Raw genomic sequence first — 21498 nt, forward strand, 5'->3', positions numbered from 1 at the left:
TTAGTAATTGTCAACCTTTGATCGATAAGATGTTGAAAAGAGTTCAACATTGGAGCTCCAAACTGCTATCATATGCTGGCAGAGTGCAATTAATTAACAGCGTGTTATTTGCCATCGCAAATTATTGGCTCCAAATCTTTCCTTTGCCTAAGAAAGTGGTGAAGCATATTGAAGGGATTTGCAGAAGTTTTCTTTAGACAGGTAAGAGCAGTAACAGTAGGAAAGCCCCTATTTCTTGGGATCATATTTGTGATCCAAAAAATGCAGGTGGGCTGAATCTGATTGGTCTTGAGGATTGGAATAAAGCTACAATTGGTAAACTTCTTTGGAATATTTGGGAGAAAAAGGATAAGTTGTGGATTCATTGGATACACATTTATTATATGAAAAATAATAATGCAGATAACTTCCAGCCGGGGAAAAATTGTTCTTGGACGTTGAAAGCTATTTTCAAGTATAAAAATTTACTTACGCAGTCTACTTGGAAGGAGATGTGTGATGCTGGAAAGTATAATACGAGGAAAATGTACCAAGTGATTAGAGGTATTAAACCGCAGGTGGAATGGAGAAAAATTATTAAGGTAACCATGCTAGACCTCGTGCAATTTTCACTCTGTGGTTGGCTTGTAATAAGCGGTTGTTAACAAAAGAGAGAATGATCAGGTTTGGCATGCCCACTGATGGTTTGTGTGTTTTCTGTAAGATGGCTGAAACGTGTCAACATCTGTTTTTTAGTTGCTGTGAAATCAAACCAGTTTGGGAGAAGATTATGCGTTGGATTGGGTATGTTCACACTCCTACTATGTGGGATGATGAGCTTGGTTGCATTGTGGAAAATACTAAAGGCAAAGGTTGTAAAAGAAGTTTGATGAAGCTGGCTGTGGCTGAAACTGTTTATAGGGTTTGGTTTGTGAGAAATCGGATCATATTTCAAGGTGGTAGGAAAGAAGAGCTTCATTGGGAGACCATAAAAAATGTGATTCTTAGAAGAGTTGAAAACAATAGGAAACTTATGATGTATTGCAATAGGATTCTCTAGTCTTTTTGGGTTTTCTTGTCAGTTTGGGCTTGGATCTTTGATTGGTGGGTTTTGTATTGATCAGTTTTTGGCAATAAAATATTCTTTATTCCAAAAACAAATACATACAATAAGAATTAATACAAATAGAATCAATTAAGATCAGCACAATCATGTAGCAATATTCTTAATACAATTAGGATTAGCACAATCATACAACAATATTCTCAATATTGTGCATTATATAATCATCCTTTTTCAGCCCCCTGGACTCTTTACAACTGCTAGGTGAATTGTATAGATCCAACTAAAAAGTTTAGTTTTAGAATTTTACATATATACCGCGAAGGCAATGCTTATGCTGACAAAAGCTTGCTTCTTTTGGTGCATAGAATGCGGGAAAAAAAATAGTAAGTGTCATGAATCTCTGACATAAGCTTCAACCAATTAACATTGTTTGTATGACAACTGTTGTAGTTGGACAGCAATCACACAGTTTGTCCACCATGGTATGCTTTATGTTCCTATTGGTTATAGTTTTGGTATGCTTTATGTTCCTATTTGTTATAGCTTTGGTGCTAGAATGTTCAATTTGGAGTCCACCAGAGGAGGATCTCCATATGGTGCTGGAGTTTTTGCTGGAGATGGTACAAGACAAGCAAGTGAAATGGAGCTGGAGCTTGCAGAGTATCATGGCAAGTATATATGAAATTAGCCCATAAAAGCTAGATTGGATTCTGTGATTAAAATTCCATTAAGCCCTCCTAGCTAGGTCATCATTCTAGTATGTCAAAAGTTGATGACCTCTAAATCAAACTTCTTAATGCACTCAAACAAACCATTGGTGACCTCAAAATCAAACTCCAAGTCAGTGTTGTCATAAAAGAACTCTAGATTTAAGAAGTGGGCAGCTACATGCAATGGTCTATGAACCTGACAATTCCATCTTTTATCAATGATTGCAAACACATCTTTGTACTTGCTTTCATTGTTGTTGAAAGACTTGATAATTGTTTCTTTTGCCTTGTCCATTGCTTCATAAATATAGCCCATGGCTAGTTTCCTTTCACCATCCACAAGATGAAGCACTTTCACAAGTGGAGCCATGACTTTAAGAGTGTAAACCACACTATTCCAAAAAAAAGGCATGAGCACTACCTTTGCAGCTTCTTTTCCCTTAAGCTCCTTAGATAGCTTGTTCAAGGTCCATTCATTAGAAGTAAACATCTTTCTAATATTGGCTTTCTCTTTGTGGAGCCTTTCTAAGGTTAGATAAGAAGTGGCAAATCTAGTAATAGTATGTCTCACCAATTCCCTCTTGTTTGTAAAATTTCTCAACAAACTTAAGGTACTAGAATAGGCATAGATAAACCCAACTAGATTAATTTCCCTTCTAATTGTCTTCCTTATCAAGGGAAGCTTCCCAATATCTTCAAGCATCAAATCAATACAATGAGCTGCACAAGGAGTCCAATAAATATGTTTCCTTTTCTCCTCCAACAACTTACCCGCTAAAACATAGTTGCTCCCATTATTGGTTACAACTTGAACAACATTCTCTTCTCCAACTTCCTCCACAGTGGCATCAAGCAACTCAAAAATATTTTCACCCGTCTTAACAAAATTAGAGCCATCAACAGACTTCAAAAACATGGTACCAACTTGAGAGTTAATCAAAAAATTAATGATGCATCTTTATTTCCGACCAGTCCATGCATCGGACATAATAGTACAACCATACTTGACCCATTGCTCCCTGTGGCCTTTTATCAAATTTTCAGTATATTCAACTTCCTTCTTCAGGAGTGGAACTCTGATGTCATGATAGCTAGGAATGGGCAAATGTGGCTCATATTGACCAATGGCTGCAACCATATTCTCAAAGCTTTTCAATTTAATGAGGTTGAATCACAAACTGCTTCGTACCAAAAGCGAGAAATATGTTGATGCACCTTCAATACTTCATTCTTATCCATTGACTCTCTTATGTTCATTTGCCTCAACATCTCTATTTTTCTCCTATTGATTGTATTTTCTGGATTCTTACAAAATTTGTCCATTGGTCCTTTTTTAGTCCCACACTTTGTCTTTGCCCTTGCAGTAGCATTACAAGAGTCCGCAAACTCATCATCTTGACTTCCATCACATCCAATTGGTTCACCAAATTCAAAATCTCTTATATTTGCCATATTCCCACTGCCAGAAGTACTGTAAGTGGTCCCACTTTTTTTGGTAGTCATATATTCCTTCAACTCTTCGACTACATTTGGTGGAGTTTTCTTGCAAGTTGCAATGTTACCCGACTTCCCAATCAGGTGTTGTTTGGCTCTGGTTATTCCTCCCTTTGTGATTTTTCCTTAGAAATTACAAACAATTATGTTTGTTTCTCCTTCCACCAGTGGATGACAATATTTCTAGCCTGGGTCTGTCTTATTTTTCCTCGTTGCACTTGCAGTAGCAGAATCGGATGATGGTTCAGCCAATTAAAAGAGGACTAAACAGAAAAAAAATTGTCGTGTCAAATAGAAAAAAAATAAAAATGGGACTGTCAAAAGTAAAAAGAGAGTGTCAAATAGCAAAAGGAAAAAGACGGTGCTCGTCACCGCCGTGGGGTCGTTGCTGCTGGCTGCGTTCTGCGTGCGGGCGGTCACGGCTGGGTGTAGGGGTTGCGCTTTTAGTTGGAGGAGGGCTGCGTTCTGAATTCTGATTCAACCTGCGTCGGAGGGGATGACTACGCTTTTGATTAACTTACCGGGTAGGGTTGGGTTGGGTCAGCCCAACTCCTACCGCGAAAAAAAAAAACAAAAAAAAATGCTATTTGCGCCATGCTGCCATAACCGCCATGACCGCCATGGCGCCGTCATTCACAACCCATCACGCCACCGCTATTCGGTGGTGTTTTTTCAAAAAACTGCCTCGCCTTTCCGCTATGGCACCGCCATGACCGCCATTTGACAACACTGGTCCCAACAGATCAAATAAAATTTTCATCAAAATAATGATTGATTTAAATAAATAAAAAATCGATGTAATATACTTCATTATAATTTTAAATATGTCACCACACCGTCTTTTTTTTATTGATATTGTTATACAACCAATATAAATTTTCAACGTGAAATATCGTCTTTGTAGTATTGTTAGCCTTAACTCAATCACACTAAGGTATCTTCCCCTATCCCTAGGAGACAAATTAATTACTTATCTATTAGGGAATAAACAACTTAAATGATTAACAGAGTGTTAGAAACAATGTTATAAAACTCAGACCAATGATTGACTTTATATATCTAGACTTGTACACTTTTTTTTCCCCCAAATATATATCAACAAATCCATACAGTGTAGTGGTCTAAATTTTGTACGCTATTAGGTGCTATGTTAATTTGATCCTTGCCTACTTTAATACCTCTTGCTTTGTACATGAGAGAATAAAACACGAAAAAGATAGCAACTAGGGACTGAGCCAGCCCCCCTCCCGGGGGGAATGTATACGCACTACTAAAAAAACAGCTTTCTACATCGCCCAATTAACATCGATTATAGCTAAAACCGATGTTAACGAAAGCGCGGTGGCATTTTTGTATGTTAGTATGCCATTGTTAACATCGGTTTTGTAAAAACTGATGTTATCGAGTCGATGTTAACATCGGTTTTATTATAACCGATGTTACGTAGTTGATGTTAACATCGGTTATTTTTAAAAAACCGATGTTGTTATCATTATAAATTAAACTTCTGAAATTGCACAACCCGCGCTTGAACCCTATCGTTCTTCTTCTTTCTCCTTGCGCTTGAACCCTATCGTTCTTCTTCTTTCTCCTTGTGTCAAAGTCGCCTGTGCTTCCGTGATTGCAACCACATTGTGGAGATCGTATTTGTGGAGATCATCTTTGGCACTTATCCATTGAGGTACGTCCTTTCGTTTTAACATTAGGCGTTTGTCGTTTTAACCCAGGGCTTTATTGTTGTTTCTCCTTCTGCCTTAGTTCGTGTTTGTCGCAAACTGGGCTGCGCTTCCGTGACTGCAACCACATTGTCGAGTTCGCGTTTGTGGAGTTCGTGTCTGCGCTTCCATCGAAGGTATGTCTCTGTTGTATGTTAATGATGAAAATCCATTGTTCAATGGTCTGTCTTTGTTGTGATGTTTCGAAACCCTAGTTAGGCACAAAGGGTTAATCATAACTGAATGTGTAGTGATTTAGGACCATATCTAACTGTCTTAAGCAGTTATTGCAAAATAAATTATGGAGTAACAGCAGGGGGGTTAGGCAGTTTTTAGTGGGTTTTCAGGAAGTGAGACATGAGGCTGTCAAATTTACATAGAGGGTTTCAGGGACAAAGCTTTGATTTACAAAGAGGGTTTCAGGGACAAAGCTTTGATTTACATATTGAATTTCATCCAAATTTTTGACAAGTCATTGTTACTTCCATGAATATTGATATTGTATCATGCTTATTTATATGCATTTGCTTATTCTGATCATTGTGTGTTGTGTGATTATTTCTTCCATGCAGGTACATGATTCCTATTTGTTGTGAGAGTGAAATGATGGGCAGTAGCACCAACTGAGGTGAGTTTATATTTCCTTTTTTTGTCTTTATCTTTGTTAGTTTGTTATATAGTTTTTATTTTATATGTTTGAGTTTTAAATGTGTAAAAAATAGAAATAGAAAGGTCTAGTGATTGCTTAGGAATTCCTTGTTGTTTCATGGCATTCCTTTTGAACCTCAAAAGGTGCTTATGATGGCCTTTGGTTAAATTTCTGATTATATGTATTGGGGTCCTTGTGCTGGGTTATTGTTGGGTTTGTTTTGCTTTTTGGAAGGTGACACTTTTGTGTCTTGTATCTTTTATTTTCAATACCTGTGGTACTGTTCTATTTAATATTTTATTTTTGAACTGCAAAGATAATTTATATTGATAATTAGAAGTACCAGTGGTACTACAGATTACAAAGAGACATTTTTTTTTTGCACAGCAAAAATCAATATATTATATATGAAATTCAGTACTAGGTGTACTTAAGATAGAAAGTTAAAAAGCAAGACAATTACAGTCTGCATCCCATTAGGAGAGACCGAATATAGCCCACAAAAATACAAACCCATCCCCTCTAAGAAAGAACATCCTTTAGATTGGTTGACCAGAAATTAAAGTGCATTTGGAAGTCCTTCTCCACACATTTTATCCAGGACCAGGTGTAGAACAAGGCATCATCCATGACCTTTTCAGGAGTGAACGGCTGGTTCTTGAATATCTTGGCATTTCTATGGTACCAAATGGAGAAGGACAGGGCTAGCCACAGAAATTCCCATCTTTTGTTGGTACTATCTTTGCTATTCCACTGGGTGAATTGTAAAAAATGATTCTTTGGATCTATGGAATAGGAACCCACTCTATTAACCCATCTCATTGTCTCCCACCAAAGACTCCTAGTCTTTTCACAGTTGAACATAAGATGATAAATCGATTCTTCTTCATGGTCACATAAAGGACAGCTATAAAAAGGCAGTGTGACCTGTGTCTTTCTAAGATTGTCCCTAGTAGGAAGTCTATTCTTGAAAAGTCTCCAAGAAAAAGCACTCACTTTTGGGGGAATTTTCAATTTCCACATAATGTTAAGAACATTGTCTTCACTATCACTATGGTGAGCCTCCTGCAGCACTTTGTAGGCAGAATTTGTTGAAAAAACTCCATTAGTGTCTGGCTTCCACCAAAGGAAATCTCTGCTGGATTGGTGAATGTGAACAGAATCGATCTCAACTAGGAAATCAGCTGCCAATTGAATTTCATGATCAAAAAAATTCCTTCTCCATGATAACTTCCATTCCCACCTACCCTCCACAAAATCTCCCATAGAATTGATTGATGAATTCTGCTGTTTACTTATTAAATATAACTGGGGATATTTTCCTTGGAGAGTACAATTGTCCTCCATCCATTTATGCTTCTAGAAATTGATGCTGGACCCCCTTCCCACTCTCCATTTTAAATTATCAGTTAAGCATTCATTGTGATGCTGCTGGAAGATACTCTTCAAATCCTGCCACCATTGGGAAGTGAAATTCCTCCTTCCACCACAAATCAACTCCTTCCACCCACCATACTTAGAGATTAAAATTCTAGACCAAGGCTGGTCTTGATTGTTAGCCAGCTGCCACCCCCATTTGCCAAGTAAAGCCGCATTAATTTTTTTTTTTTGAAAAGCAAAAGATAATTTATAGATTAATCATAATAGGACACAGCAGCACCAAAAATACTACTGGTGATTTACATAGATGCAGTGCATCTAAAACCGCCCACCATTACAGGATTAGAACAACAAAACCCCCCACAAATACAAGAGAACCTAATTTAGCCAAAGAAGTCTCCAAGATTAGACGACCAATAGTTAAAGGAAGTGCAGAAATTTTTGTCCCTAGACATCAACCATGACCACAAAAGGAATAAAGCATCCTCCATGACTTTTGGTGTTTCAAATCTTTTGCCTTGGAATATGAGGAGATTCCTATTCTTCCATATTGAGCTTGTTAAAGCAATCCACCATCTGTGCCATCTGTTTTGATTCTTCCCAGCACCAAAGCCATAACAGAATTGAGTGTAATGAGCTGTTGGAGAAGCTGCTAGGGGTCCAACCACTCGCTTCCACCTCATTGATTCCCACCAAAGACCATTAGTCAATTTACAGTGAAAAAATAGATGCCCAGCTTCCTCTTGATGAGATCCACATAAGGGGCAATGCTGCTCCTGAATGGGGACATTTCTTCTTAGGAGATTATGTCTAGTGGGTAATCTATTTTTGATAAGTCTCCAAGCGAAAATCGCAGCTCTTGAAGGGATGTTAAGCCTCCAAATTGTCTTGTATATATTGGCCTGAGGATGATTGCTGTTAGCAGTGATTATCAATCTATAAGCTGACCTAGTTGAGTATAAACCCGAAGGTTCAGCTGTCCATCTCAAGGTGTCCTTCATTTGAGGTTGAATGTGAACGTTACTAATGATTTCCATATAAGCCACAGCTGCACCCTGTTCATGATCAAATAAGTTCCTTCTCCATTTTAAATCCCAGCACCAATGACCATGAGACATGATACCCATATTGGAGATAGAACTGGTCTGCTGTTTACTGATGAGAAACAGCTGATTAAAATGCTGCTCAAGGTTTGAATCAACCCCAAGCCATTTATCCTTCCAGAATTTGACTATGCTTCCATCCCCTACCTTCCAAACCAGATGCTGATGAATAGGGCTAAATTCAGGTTGCTTACTTACTTTTCGAATATCCTTCCACCAATGAGAGTGCCAAGGTGTATCACTGCCATTGTTAAGATCTGCCCAGCCACCATATATTGAGATAAGAATTCTAGCCCACAGCTGATCTTGAGTAGAGGCTAAAGCCCATAACCATCTACCCAACAAGGCAGCATTAAAACTAGAGATATCCTTAATCCCAAGACCCCCCAACTCCTTTGGAAGGCAGATATCTTTCCATTTCACCCAGGCGATTTTGGTGAGGTCTTGAGAGCCCCCCCACAGAAAATTTCTTTGTAAGGATCTCACTTTATGAGCTACTTTTTGAGGAATTCTAAAAAAACACAGTAAAAAAATTGGTAGAGCAGTTAACACTGAATTTATCAATGTGACCTTCGCTGCCATTGATAGAGCTCTCTGCTTCCACTTAGACAGCTTTGATTCAAATTTTTTAATCAAAGGTTCCCACACCAAGCAGCTAGAAGACTTAGCCCCTAGAGGAATCCCCAAGAACTGAAAGGGAATCTCCATCTGCTTGCACTTGAGAAAGTGAGCTGCATCAAGAACCCAATTGGTATCAGCACCAAAAATCCCCACACTGCTCTTGGAAAAATTAATCTTCAACCCAGATACCATTTCAAAGCCTCTAAGCATTGCCTTCATGACAAACACATTATCCCATGAAGCTTCTCCCACAAAGACAGTATCATCTGCATATTGCAGAATGTTTACTGGAACCTTCTGCTTTCCTACTAAATAACTGTTGTACAGACCTTTGGATAGAGCTGTCCTCATCATGCCAGTCAAGCCTTCAGCCACAATATTGAAAAGGAAAAGGGCTAAGGGGTCCCCTTGCCTCAAACCTCTAGTGGGGGCAAATTCATTTGAGGGGCTGCCATTTATGAGAATGGATATAGAAGTTGATTGATTGCAAGCATTGATCCATTTCCTCCATATAGGACAGAACCCCATTCTGACCATCATATAATCCAGAAAGTTCCATGAAACAGAGTCATAAGCCTTTGCAAAGTCCACCTTAAACACCAAAGCTGGTTTCTTACTTCTTTTAGCTTCCTCTATTGCTTCATTGAGAATCAAAGTTCCATGAAGGATGTGTCTATCCTTTATGAAAGCTGTTTGTCTCTCATCAATAAGTCCAGGCAATAATTTTCTTAACCTATTGGCCAGTAATTTAGCAATGATCTTATACATACAACCAATGAGGGAGATGGGCCTATAGTCATCAAAAGACTGTGGGTGATTGATTTTAGGAATTAAAGCCAAGAAGGATACATTACTACCCTTAGGAAATCTTCCATTGACATGAAACTCATCTACAAACCTCCTAAAATCTGGTTTGGAAATCTCCCAAAACTCTTTGATGAAGTTAAAATTGAAGCCATCCGGCCCAGGACATTTATCTCCACTGCAACTCCACACAGCCTCCCTAAGATCAAGATCTGAAAATGGGGCAATCAACTCCTCCCTCAAGAATCTGGCAGAAAAGAAGCTTACAGCTTGATCCTTAATCAATTTTGGGTTCTGAACCCATGTGCCTTCAATGAACATACCTTGAATTGCATTGTAGTGTCTTCTGAAGTTGATAGATTTATGCAAAAAGGTCGTGTTATTATCACCTTCCCTGAGCCATCTGATCCTTGATTTTTGTCTCAAGATTGATTCATGAGCAAAAGAAATCTCCCACAATTCCTGCTGAATGGACTTCATGGTCTGCACTTCATCATCCCCCAAAGGTCTGTCCTAGGCTGAAATATCAATTTGATGCAACTGCTGCTTCAAAAGATAAGTCTTTAATCATCCCCCAAGGGTCTGTCCTGCGCATTAAATAAAGATAAGTCTTTAATCCCTAGACCCCCTTTGTTCTTAGGAAGACAAACTTTGTCCCACTTCACCCAAGGAATCTTGCTGGCCTCTTGGTGACTTCGCCACAGAAAATTTCTCTGGATGGAGACAATTTTTTGCACCACTTTTTTGGGGATCCTAAAGAAGGATAGAAGGTAGATATGTAAGGCTGAGAGGACAAAATTAATAAGAGTGATTCTGCCCCCCATTGATAGAGTTCTTTGCTTCCATTTTGCAAGTTTGACTTCAAACTTCCTTACAATAGGCTGCCACACGATCCAGCTCTTAGAGGACACCCCAACTGGAATTCCAAGATAAGTAAAAGGAAATTCCAAAGTACTGCAATTAAGGAATTGGGCAGCTTCCCTACACCAACTTGCTGATTTACCTAAACAACCAAAGTGGCTTTTAGAGTAATTTATCTTGAGACCAGATGCTTCCTCAAAGCACCTCAGAACACATTTTAAGGTTCTCACATTTTGCTTAGTAGCATCTCCAAAAAACAAAGTATCATCAACATATTGGAGGATGTTCACCTCTTCTTTTAAAGATCCCACTAGGTAGCTTCTGAATAGGTTCTTGGACACAACTGACCTCATGAAGCCTGTGAGACCTTCCGCTACAATGCTGAAGAGAAAAGGTGCAAGGGGATCACCTTGCCTTAGACCTCTCTTAGGAGTAAACTCCTTAGATGGACTCCCATTAATTAAAATGGATATAGTTGCAGTATTTAGACAACCATTTATCCATTTGCTCCAGCTTTCACAAAATCCCATCATTTTAAGCATGTAGTCAAGAAAACCCCAAGAAACCGAGTCATATGCGTTTTCAAAGTCAGCTTTGAAGACCATGCAAGGTTTACTTCTAGATTTGGCCTCAGCTATAGTCTCATGGCAATTAAAACACCATGAAGAATGTGTCTCCCCTTCATAAAAGCCGTTTGCCTTTCATCTATAAGGTGAGGTAATACAGCAGCCAGCCTCTTGGCCAAAACTCTTGCCACAATTTTATAGACACACCCTATAAGGGAGATGGGTCTATAATCATTGAAAGATTGAGGGTCATTAATCTTTGGAATGAGGGCTATAAAGGAAGCATTAGAAATAGAATTCATCCATGAATCTCATGATGTCTGGTTTCAAAATCTCCCAAAAGTGTTTAATAAAATTAAAATTGAAGCCATCCGGGCCAGGGCTTTTGTCCCCCCCACAATCCCAAACTGCAGATTTGATCTCCAATTCATTAAATCTGGACACAAGGCTTTCTTTGTCTCTTAGATCCAGAGAGGAGAAGTAAACACCATCCAGTGTTGGCCTGTTAGAACAATCCTCCAAAAATCTGTCTTTGAAATAAAGGACAGCTGCATTTTTAACCCTGCAAGGTTCATGAATCCACACACCATTCATGAAAATACCTGGAATAGCATTTTTTTCTTCTTCTATGATTGATCAATCTGTGAAAATAAGTAGAGTTGTTGTCCCTTTCTTTTAGCCACTTAATTCTAGCCTTTTGTCTCAACATAGATTCATATGCATAAGCTGCCTCCCACAATTGAACTTGAAGAGATTTCTTAAGAGTGACTTCCACTTGGGATAGAGGTCTGTCATTTAGATTCATATGATATGTATTCTTAAAAAATTGTCAATGATTTGTTTGATAGAATGACTGAAAAAGGTTTTAAATACACTCTCAGTATAATGTCTTTTGAGAGTCAATTTATCACCATGAAGTGAGAGTCATATTGTTAATAAAAGGCTTTAAAAACACTATGGCTAATTTCTGTATGGTTTTTTTTAGGGCTATCATTTACTACTGCTAATTGGCGTTGCTGCGGAAGCGCTTTGATTATATCTTTGAAGCCTCAAAGTCAGGTATTTATATCTTTGATTCAAAAACTAATTTGAAATTGTTGTTGTATGCATTACTGGTATATTTGTAACTTATGCTATGCCTATCTACATGACCTTTGTTTCATTGGACTGATATCTTTGAAGTATTTACTGTGATTTAAACTCTCATAACTTGTTCATTGTTAGTGTTGAATGTTTTTGTAATTTTATCTGCTGCCCTTCTCTATATATATGTTGTGACTGCCACTGCCCTTCTCTCTCTCTTGTATTATCTTTTTTTTTATCAGCAAAATTATAATTTGTATTAATAACTGAGTACCAGAGGTACTAAATTTACAAGGTAGAAACCAGCAGACTAGCAGAAGCATAGGTCCTACGAATCAGGTGCCAATCTAAATAGAATACAATAACCCTACACTGCTACCCTAATCAAAAAATGTTGTTGATAAATTACTAGACCAATAGTTGTAGGGCTGGGCAAAGCCTTTCTCCAGCTGTCTTGTCCGCAAATTCCCTTTTTTTTTGCTCAGCAAAATTAGATATTATATATATTGAAAACTACAAGTGGTACTAAGATTACATTGGTAGATATAAATGTGCATTTGGTTGCTGTTTTATAACAGAACCACTTACAACAAGCTAATTGATACATAGATTGTGAATCCTCTACAGCCTATTTACTAAACACTTCCTTTAGGTTGGAGGACCACTGATTAAAATGTGTTCCAAAGTCTGTCTCCATATTTGTAAATGGGTAGGCTCCTCCTCTACATCTCCACAAAATGGGCACTGTACCTCATTTAATTATCACAACCTGCCGCCTTCTAAGATTCATCCTAGTTGGAAGTCTGTCCCTAATTAGCCTCCAAGCAAAAACCAGTGATTTACTTGGTATTTTGAGCTTTCAAATGTCCACAAAGTCCAAATTCTGATTAGCTCCCATCTGTGCTTCCTATATCAAGTCATATCCGCTTTTTGTTGAGTAGTATCCAGTTTGATCATGCTTCCAGCTGCACCTATCCTCCCTATTTGGCTGAATCTGCTGCTGTGATAGTTCTCCAAGGAAATTATCTGCCATTTGAATTTCACTATCAAAAAGAGTTGTCCTCCAAGATAGCTTCCACTCCTGGTTCTGCTGTTGCTGCTGACTTGATAGCAGGTCCCTCCACCAAATAGAGTCTTGGCTTCCTCTAATGCCTTCCTCCAATGCCCTCCAGCCTCTATACTTTGAGACTATGAACTCTGCAGATTATCAACCCCTTCCATTCGCTGCAAGAGTTCCAATATGCTTCCAGCTTTTATCTTAGCTCTATCAGTTCCATTTTCTGACAACTCCTGCAGTGCTGCTTCTGCACCATGTTCTTTTGCTAGTTTTAATTGCAGTGGATCTCCGGTGCATAGTGACCACAAGACAGCAGCAACATTCTCTCGATTGCGTGGAGAGCCGGTTCGTATAACCTCAACAACAATATGAATTGGCTTGGTTCTTCAACACAAGTGTCTGCTGTCCTGTATGCAAAGGACAGCAGCAACAGCATCCTGTATGCAGCAGCAGCATCCTGTATGCACAAGTGTCTGCTGTGTCCTGGGGCAGGTTCTTCAACACACACACACACACACAGAAACACACCCACACACAGAAACACATACACACAGAAACACATACACACAGAAACACACACACACAGAAACAAACACACACAGCCACACACACACAGAAACACACACACACACACAGAAACACACGCACACAGACAGAAACACACACACACACACACACACACACACACGCAGCCACAGCCATACACACACACAGAAACACACACACACACACAGAAACACAGGCACACAGACAGAAACACAGACACACACACACACACACACACACACACACACACACACACACAGCCACAGCCACACACACACAGAGAAACACACACACACACACACACACACAGAAACACACACACACACACACACACAGAAACACACGCACACAGACAGAAACACAGACACACACACACACACACACACAGCCACAGCCATACACACACACAGAAACACACACACACACACAGAAACACACGCACACAGACAGAAACACACACACACACACACACACACACACACAGCCACAGCCACACACACACAGAGAAACACACACACACACACACACACACAGAAACACACACACACACACACACACACAGCCACACACCACACACACACACAACCATAGACACACACACACACAGAAACACACACACACACACACACACAACCATACACACACAGAAACCCACACACACACACACACAGCCAGAAACCCACACACACACACAACCATACACACACACACAGACATAGAAACACACACACACACACACTCACACACACACACACACAGAGAAACACACAGACACACACAGCCAGAAACCCACACACACACAGAAACACACACACAGACCCTCATTAGCCCTGTCAGTCCTTCACCCACTAAGTGAAAGAGTAATGGAGCCAAAGGGTCTCCTTGTCTCAACCCTCATGATACACACAGATCCTCATGATACGCACACACACACATATACCCAACTACAATATTAAACCATAAGCACCCTTCAAACCCAGCATTTGAAATTAGTTACATAAACAACTGCTGATGTCTATATTTGTCTATAATTGAATTTGACCTTCTGTATGTTCTTGTATGTGATCAGTGTAATTTGCTATATAAACAATTGTTGTTCATGGTGAGTGAACCTTAGATTCCCGTTTGAGACTGAATGCAATGACTCTTGTGGACAGTTTGCATTAGCATTGTATTTAGTCTTGAATTGTCCGTTTGGACAGTTTGGGGAGACTGGTATTTTTATGTTACATTCATTCGTGAAGGTTATTATTATTTTCATTAATTTGATTAAATTTCGGTTCACTGCATTTCAAGTTGTTCTCCGAGTGCATACTTGATTATCGGGAAATTCAATTGACCGATGTCATGTCGTGTACTTGGAGACCAATGCGAAATGCTGCCGAAATTTAGTCAAATTTTTGTAAATAATGGTAACCTGACGATTGAAGCTAACATAAAAGACAGTTTTCCTAAATGGGATAGGCCCACACCTATAAATAAAAAAGTAAGATTTTCATGCATGGAATTGCGTAGATGGATCGAAGTTGATGAATGAAAGTCGCATGATCCCAGAATATGAGGATGGCGTCGAACAGTTCTTGCAATTTGCTTCAGAAAGAGGTCGACCGAATGAAGAAGGAAAATATTATTGTCCTTGCATCAACTATTTGAATGGAAGACGACAATTACTCGATGACATACGGGACCATCTATTGTGTGATGGGATTATGAAGAATTACACAACATGGATATGGCATGGTGAAGTGACAGACATGCAGAGTGGTTCCCAATCTGAACTGTTTGATGTAGAAATGAGAGATCGTTAGAGGCATGATTCGTGACCTTGGACAGGAGTCTTTCCAGCAAGCACACGCCCCTGTGTATGAAGGATTGCAGAGTGATTCTAAGAAGCCTTTGTATGCAGGGTGCAAGAATTCCTTAACCCTGTTGTCTGTTGTGTTAAGTCTGGTTAATGTGAAGGCCAGGTATGGGTGGAGTGACAAAAGTTTCACCTCACTGCTTGAGGTAGTGCACAATCTGCTTCCAGAGGACAACACATTGCATAAAAGTTACTATAAGGCGAAAAAGATATTGTGTCTGATGGGTATGGAGTATCAGAAGATTCATGCTTGCCCCCAATGATTGCATACTCTACAGGCATGAATTCCAAGAAATGGCCAAATGCCCTGTTTGTGGGACTTCATGGTACAAAGTGAAGGATGAAGAGGAAAGCAATTCTGATGAAAACTCCAACAAGGGCCCCCCCAGCGAAGGTTTTGTGGTATCTTCCAATCATTCCAAGGTTTAAGCGTTTATTTGCTAACGAGGACGACGCAAAAGACCTTACATGGCATGCAAATGGAAGGATTTCTGATGGAATGGTCCGCCATCCGACTGATTGCTCCAGTGGAAGAAGATTGATGGTTTGTATTCGGATTTCGGGAAGAGCCAAGAAATCTTAGACTTGGACTAGCCAATGATGGAATGAATCCATATGGCACCTTAAGCACTCAACACAGTTCATGGCCAGTTCTGCTAGTAATTTACAATTTGCCTCCTTGGTTGTGCATGAAGCGAAAATACATGATGTTGTCTATGATGATATCGGCCCAAGACAGCTAGGAAATGACATTGATATTTATCTAAGTCCGTTGGTTGAAGATCTGAGAAAGTTGTGGGACGAGGGGTTGTAGTGTTTGATGCGTTTCGCAAGGAGACGTTTGAAATGCGTGCAATGCTTTTTTGTACCATTAATGACTTCCAGCATATGGGAATCTCAGGTTACAGTGTTAAGGGTCATCATGCATGCCCATCTGTGAAGAAAATACAAGTTACATACAACTGAAACATGGGAGAAAAACAGTCTACAGTAGGCATCGCCACTTTCTAACACCCAATCATCCTTACAGACGACTGAGAAAAGCTTTTAATGGAAGTCAAGAGCATGATATTGCGCCGATACCGTTACTGGTGAACAGGTATATCAGCGGGTTCAACTCCTGAACACTGTATTTGGGAAGACCCAAAAGAAGGATAAAAGTCAGAGTTGCATATGGAAGAAGAGGTCCATTTTCTTTGATCTTCGTACTGGTGTGATCTTGACGTTAGACATTGTATTGATGTTATGCATGTGGAGAAAAATGTTTGTGACAGTGTGTTGGGACGCTCCTTAACATTCAAGGCAAGACGAATGATGGCTTGAATACCCGTCAAGATCTAGCTGATATGGGTATAGATCACAGTTGCATCCAAGGTCTGATGGGAAGAAAATTTACTTGCCCCCAGCCTGCCATACTTTGTCCAAGAAGGAGAAGATAATTTTTGTCAGTGTCTTCGTCGGGTGAAGGTTCCACAAGGATACTCTTCAAATATTAAGAGCCTTGTGCAGTTGAAGGAGCTTAAGCTTGTAGGGTTAAAGTCTCACGATTGTCACGTGCTCATGCAACAATTGTTAGCCGTGGCTATACGAGACATCTTGCCAAACAAAGTCAGGTTCACGATAACTCGCCTGTGCTTTTTCTTCCATGCTATATGTAGCAAAGTCATTGATCCAGTCAAGTTTTGATGAGTTGGAAAATGAGGCCACAATTATACTGTGCCAGTTGGAGATGTATTTTCCCCCTGCTTTCTTTGACATCATGATTCATTTGATTGTGCATCTGGTCAGAGAAATCAAATGTTGTGGTCCTGTTTATCTACGGTGGATGTACCCGGTTGAGCGATACATGAAGATCTTAAAAGGGTATACAAAGAATCTATATCGTCCGGAAGCATCTATTGTTGAGAGGTACATTGCAGAAGAAGCCATTGAATTTTGTTCAGAATACTTAGAGAAGGCTAAAGCTGTTGGGCTTCCTGAGTGTCGGCATGATGACAGAGTGGGTGGTAAGGGTTCAAGAGGACTGCAGGTGATCACTCCAAGTGTAGAAGATTTGTTACAAGCTCACTTGTATGTCTTGAACAACAGTAATGAAGTTTTGCCATACATAGTTAAGCATGAAGCTTTAGTCAAATAGAATAATCCGAAAATGTCAAAGAATTGGGCATTGAAAAAGCATAACAAAACTTTCTATGATAATGCTTCAGAAACATTAAGAAAACTAGCAGATGGGCCTAAAAGAAATGTTATAACCTGGCAAGGATACGACATAAACAGGTATTCATTTTACACAAAAGCACAAGATGACAAAAGTACAATGCAGAACAACGGGGTCACCCTAAGGGCTGAATCTCAACACTTTGCAAGTGTCAATGACGCCAATCCTTGTGTAGCTTCCATTCCTTACTTTGGGTTCATTGATGAAATTTGGGAGCTTAATTATGTGAAATTTACAGTATGTGTTTTCAAATGTAAATGGGTTGACAGGAACACCGGTGTGCGCACCGATGATATAGGATTTACCCTGGTAGATCTAAAGAAACTAGGTTACCACAATGACCCTTTCATCATGGCAGAACAAGCTAGACAAGTATTTTACGTGCAAGACCCTTGTGATGAAAGGTGGTGCGTGGTTCTGCAGGGCAAAACAGTTGGTGTTAATGTAGAAGATGATGATTCATACATGGACACCGATGTTAGTCCTTTGACCGCTCAAATCACTGGTAACGTTGTCGGAGAAGAAGAAGCTGACGACATTCATGCAAATCGAAATGATCATGATGAAGGAGAATTGATTAACATCGGCTAATGTAATTTTCTACAGAGACAGAGGTCACCAAACCTAGTAAGTGACAACTACATTTTTCTCTGATTGAGGCATCGGTTTTTTGTTTCAATTTGCCTCCTTAGGACTTCATCCAGCTGATGTTTGTCGCCAGTTTCATCATCCACCACCCTTTTCTTCTCTGGTTTCTCACGTTCATTGTTGTTAAACCCATATTTATGCTCTCTTCCCTTCATGTCTTGTTTTATCACAACTTTAGTTGAATCTCCCATCTTCAGCATAGTTGAAACTCCTGTCTCATTGTCCAATGCCACACTTTGATGACCTGTATCTCTTTTCTTCGTATGTTCTAGTGCTTCTTCAGCTTCAGAATGCATAAAGCAATCAGAATTTTTGAGTGATCACCAAAGGCTTCTGCATCAGCATTGACACTCTCCACCCTCTTTGGTTTATGCTTCTGTGTTTTCTTTCGTGCCTCCCTGTTATAAATCTCAGCTTTATTCGAGGTTGCACTAGAACGATCACCACCAATCTGTGCTTCTTCCTTGTCTATCAGGTCAATATCTTTCCTTTCAACTTTTGTTTTGTAAATTACAGTGTAGTTTCAAAAGCAAAGGAGAAACGAAAGATATTGAGCTGGTAGAGGAGGAACAGGCATGGATTGGTGCTGATCCTTCTAGTGGGACCTCCAATAAATATGAGAATTGTAAGGAGGAAGCATGGAAGAAAACACAGAAGCATAAAACAAAGAGGGTGGAGAGTGTCAACGCTGATGCAGAAGCCTTTGGTGATGACTGGAAAATTCTGATTGCTCTATGCATTGTGAAGCTGAAGCAGTAGAACATACGAACAAAAGAGATACAGGCCATCAAAATGTGGCATTGGACAATAAGACAGGAGATTCAACTATGCTGAAGATGGGAGATTCAACTAAAGTTGTGATCAAACATGACATGAAGGGAAGAAGGCATAAATATGGGTTTAACAACAATGAACGTGAGAAGGCACAGAAGAAAAGGGTGGTGGATGATGAAACTGCCGACAAACATCAGCTGGATGAAGTCCTATGAAGATCCTCCTCATTCTCAAAGAGGGGAACGAGCAACAATTTGAAGGTTGTATATTCAGGAACTAAAGAATTCAAAATAGCTAGTAATAAGAGGGATTTGTTTTTGGGATTTTCTGAGCACCAAGAGCGGCTACGCAAGAAGTTTGCACTTGAGGAGGGAAGGATATTTGCAGCTAATGAAAAAGTTTCTTAACTATTTGTCCTTAAGATTTTACTGTTTGTTTTTGCTACTATGTGAAGATAAATGGTATAAGGGTATTCCGTAAAAGCATGGTCTATATTTACTTCTAAGATTGTTAGGGGTAAAAATGACCATGTCCCTATGGCATAGCCTTATATTATTTATATTTACATATAAGAAAAAAAAACAGTAAAATCTGAAGGACAAATAGTTAAGAAACTTGTTCATTAGCTGCAAATATCCTTGCCTCCTCAAGTGCAAGCTTCTTGCGTAGCCGCTCTTGGTGCTCAGAAAATCCCAAAAACAAATCCCTCTTATTACTAGCTATTTTGAATTCTTTAGTTCCTGAATGTACAACCTTCAAATTGTTGCTCGTTCCCCTCTTTCTTTTCTGCAAAAAAGAAAATCAAATGCTATGAAAACATGGATGAAGTCCTAAGAAAATCAATATCAGAGAAAACATGGATGAAATCACAATTAAAAAGCACAACTACCTATCTTTCAGAGTCCTTTGGTTAATTTGTCTTGTCTCCTTATGTGGTGGGGTTTTGTTTAATAATGTTATACTTTTGCCTTCCAAAAAAACTTATCACTAATCCTCTTTTCATTAATCCAATTTTGTATAAAAGATCATGGGTTCTCCACCTGCCTCCACTACTCCTCCTCCTCCTTCTCCTCCTTCTCCTCCTCGTCCTCCTCCTACTTCGGACGCATCGGCTTCGACATCTACCGTGAAGTGGACACGCAAAGCCTCACGCCTACGATCGTTGTCCACTAGACCACCTGGTGTTGAGAGACCAGTGGTGCATGTTGATCCTGCTACAGGGAAGGCCGACGGTCCCCACAAGAAGAAATTAAGAACATATTTGGGGATTGTGGCACGTGATAAGGTGGACATCACCTACGAGAACTGAGTGGTGCATGTTGATCCTGCTACAGGGAAGGCCGACGGTCCCCACAAGAAGAAATTAAGAACATATTTGGGGATTGTGGCACGTGATAAGGTGGACATCACCTACGAGAACTGGAAGGAGGTCCCTACTGCTCAGAAGGACCTGATTTGGGAGGATATTCAGGTATTTCTCTTTTCTTATTTGATTGTGTGTAATTAATAGCCAAAAAATTTCATTATTGTAACAAATAAACTTTGTTTCATGTTGTCAGGCGGAATTTGATATCCTAGAGGCTTCTGACAGTAGGACGAAAAGGAAGTTACTACAGACCGTGGGGGAGAGATGGAGGCAGTTTAAATCAGACCTCACGAGGAAATGGGCCCTTGCAGCCGATCAGGACGGTGTCGAGGACACTGTTTGTGACAAATACAGCATCAGCAAGGAAAAGTGGGCCCAGTTTTGCCAGACTCGCAGAGACCCTTCTTGGGAGGTATGTTCCTTTGTCATTTAAGTTGTTTTTCATATTAAACATGATGTTGTTATACTTCATTCTACCCATTTCAAACATTATTGTTTAATTTTTTCAGGATGTGCGCATGAAGGCCCAGGCCATCCAGAAGCAGAATACTGCCCCCCATGTTTTGTCTCGTGGGGGTTATGATTATTTGGAGCAGAAGCTCCTGGCTGAGAAGACCAAGAAGAAGCTGTAGGAAGCTGCACAGTCAGGAAGCGTTGATGGCGTCATCGACCCTCCATCCCCGGTCAGACGCCACGTGAAGTGGAAGATGGCCCGCACGAAGAAGACAGGGGAGATGACGACTGAGGCCGCAAAGGAAATCACTGAGAAGATTGTAAGTCATTTTCAACTAACCATTACAATTATGTTTGAATATTTTGAGAATTCCATGTACCACTGTGTGTTTTCTGTGCATGATTCGTTTGAGGAGCAGGCCACACAGGGATCGTTCGTCCCCCATAGACGTCAGGATGTTCTGGCCGTTGCTATTGGACATCCAGAGCACCCTAGACGTGTCCGTGCTGCTGGAGCTGGTGTCACCATCAAGCAATACTTTGG

The 21498-nt window shown here is 39.9% G+C and overlaps 1 protein-coding gene across 1 annotated transcript; it reads right to left on the minus strand.

The window, feature by feature from the left end:
- Positions 1 to 1807: 1807 nt before the first annotated feature.
- LOC102667502 (uncharacterized) lies at positions 1808 to 2671 on the minus strand. Its single transcript, XM_006607014.1, has one exon. It carries the CDS (start codon positions 2669 to 2671, stop codon positions 1808 to 1810), a length of 864 nt encoding a protein of 287 aa, XP_006607077.1.
- Positions 2672 to 21498: the final 18827 nt, after the last annotated feature.

This window comes from Glycine max, chromosome 10 (genome assembly GCF_000004515.6).
Source record: "Glycine max cultivar Williams 82 chromosome 10, Glycine_max_v4.0, whole genome shotgun sequence".
NCBI lineage: Eukaryota > Viridiplantae > Streptophyta > Magnoliopsida > Fabales > Fabaceae > Glycine > Glycine max.

Excerpts from the sequence above, each read along its gene's own strand:
- LOC102667502 (XM_006607014.1), bottom strand. The coding sequence starts at position 2,671 with ATGTTTTTGAAGTCTGTTGATGGCTCTAATTTTGTTAAGACGGGTGAA.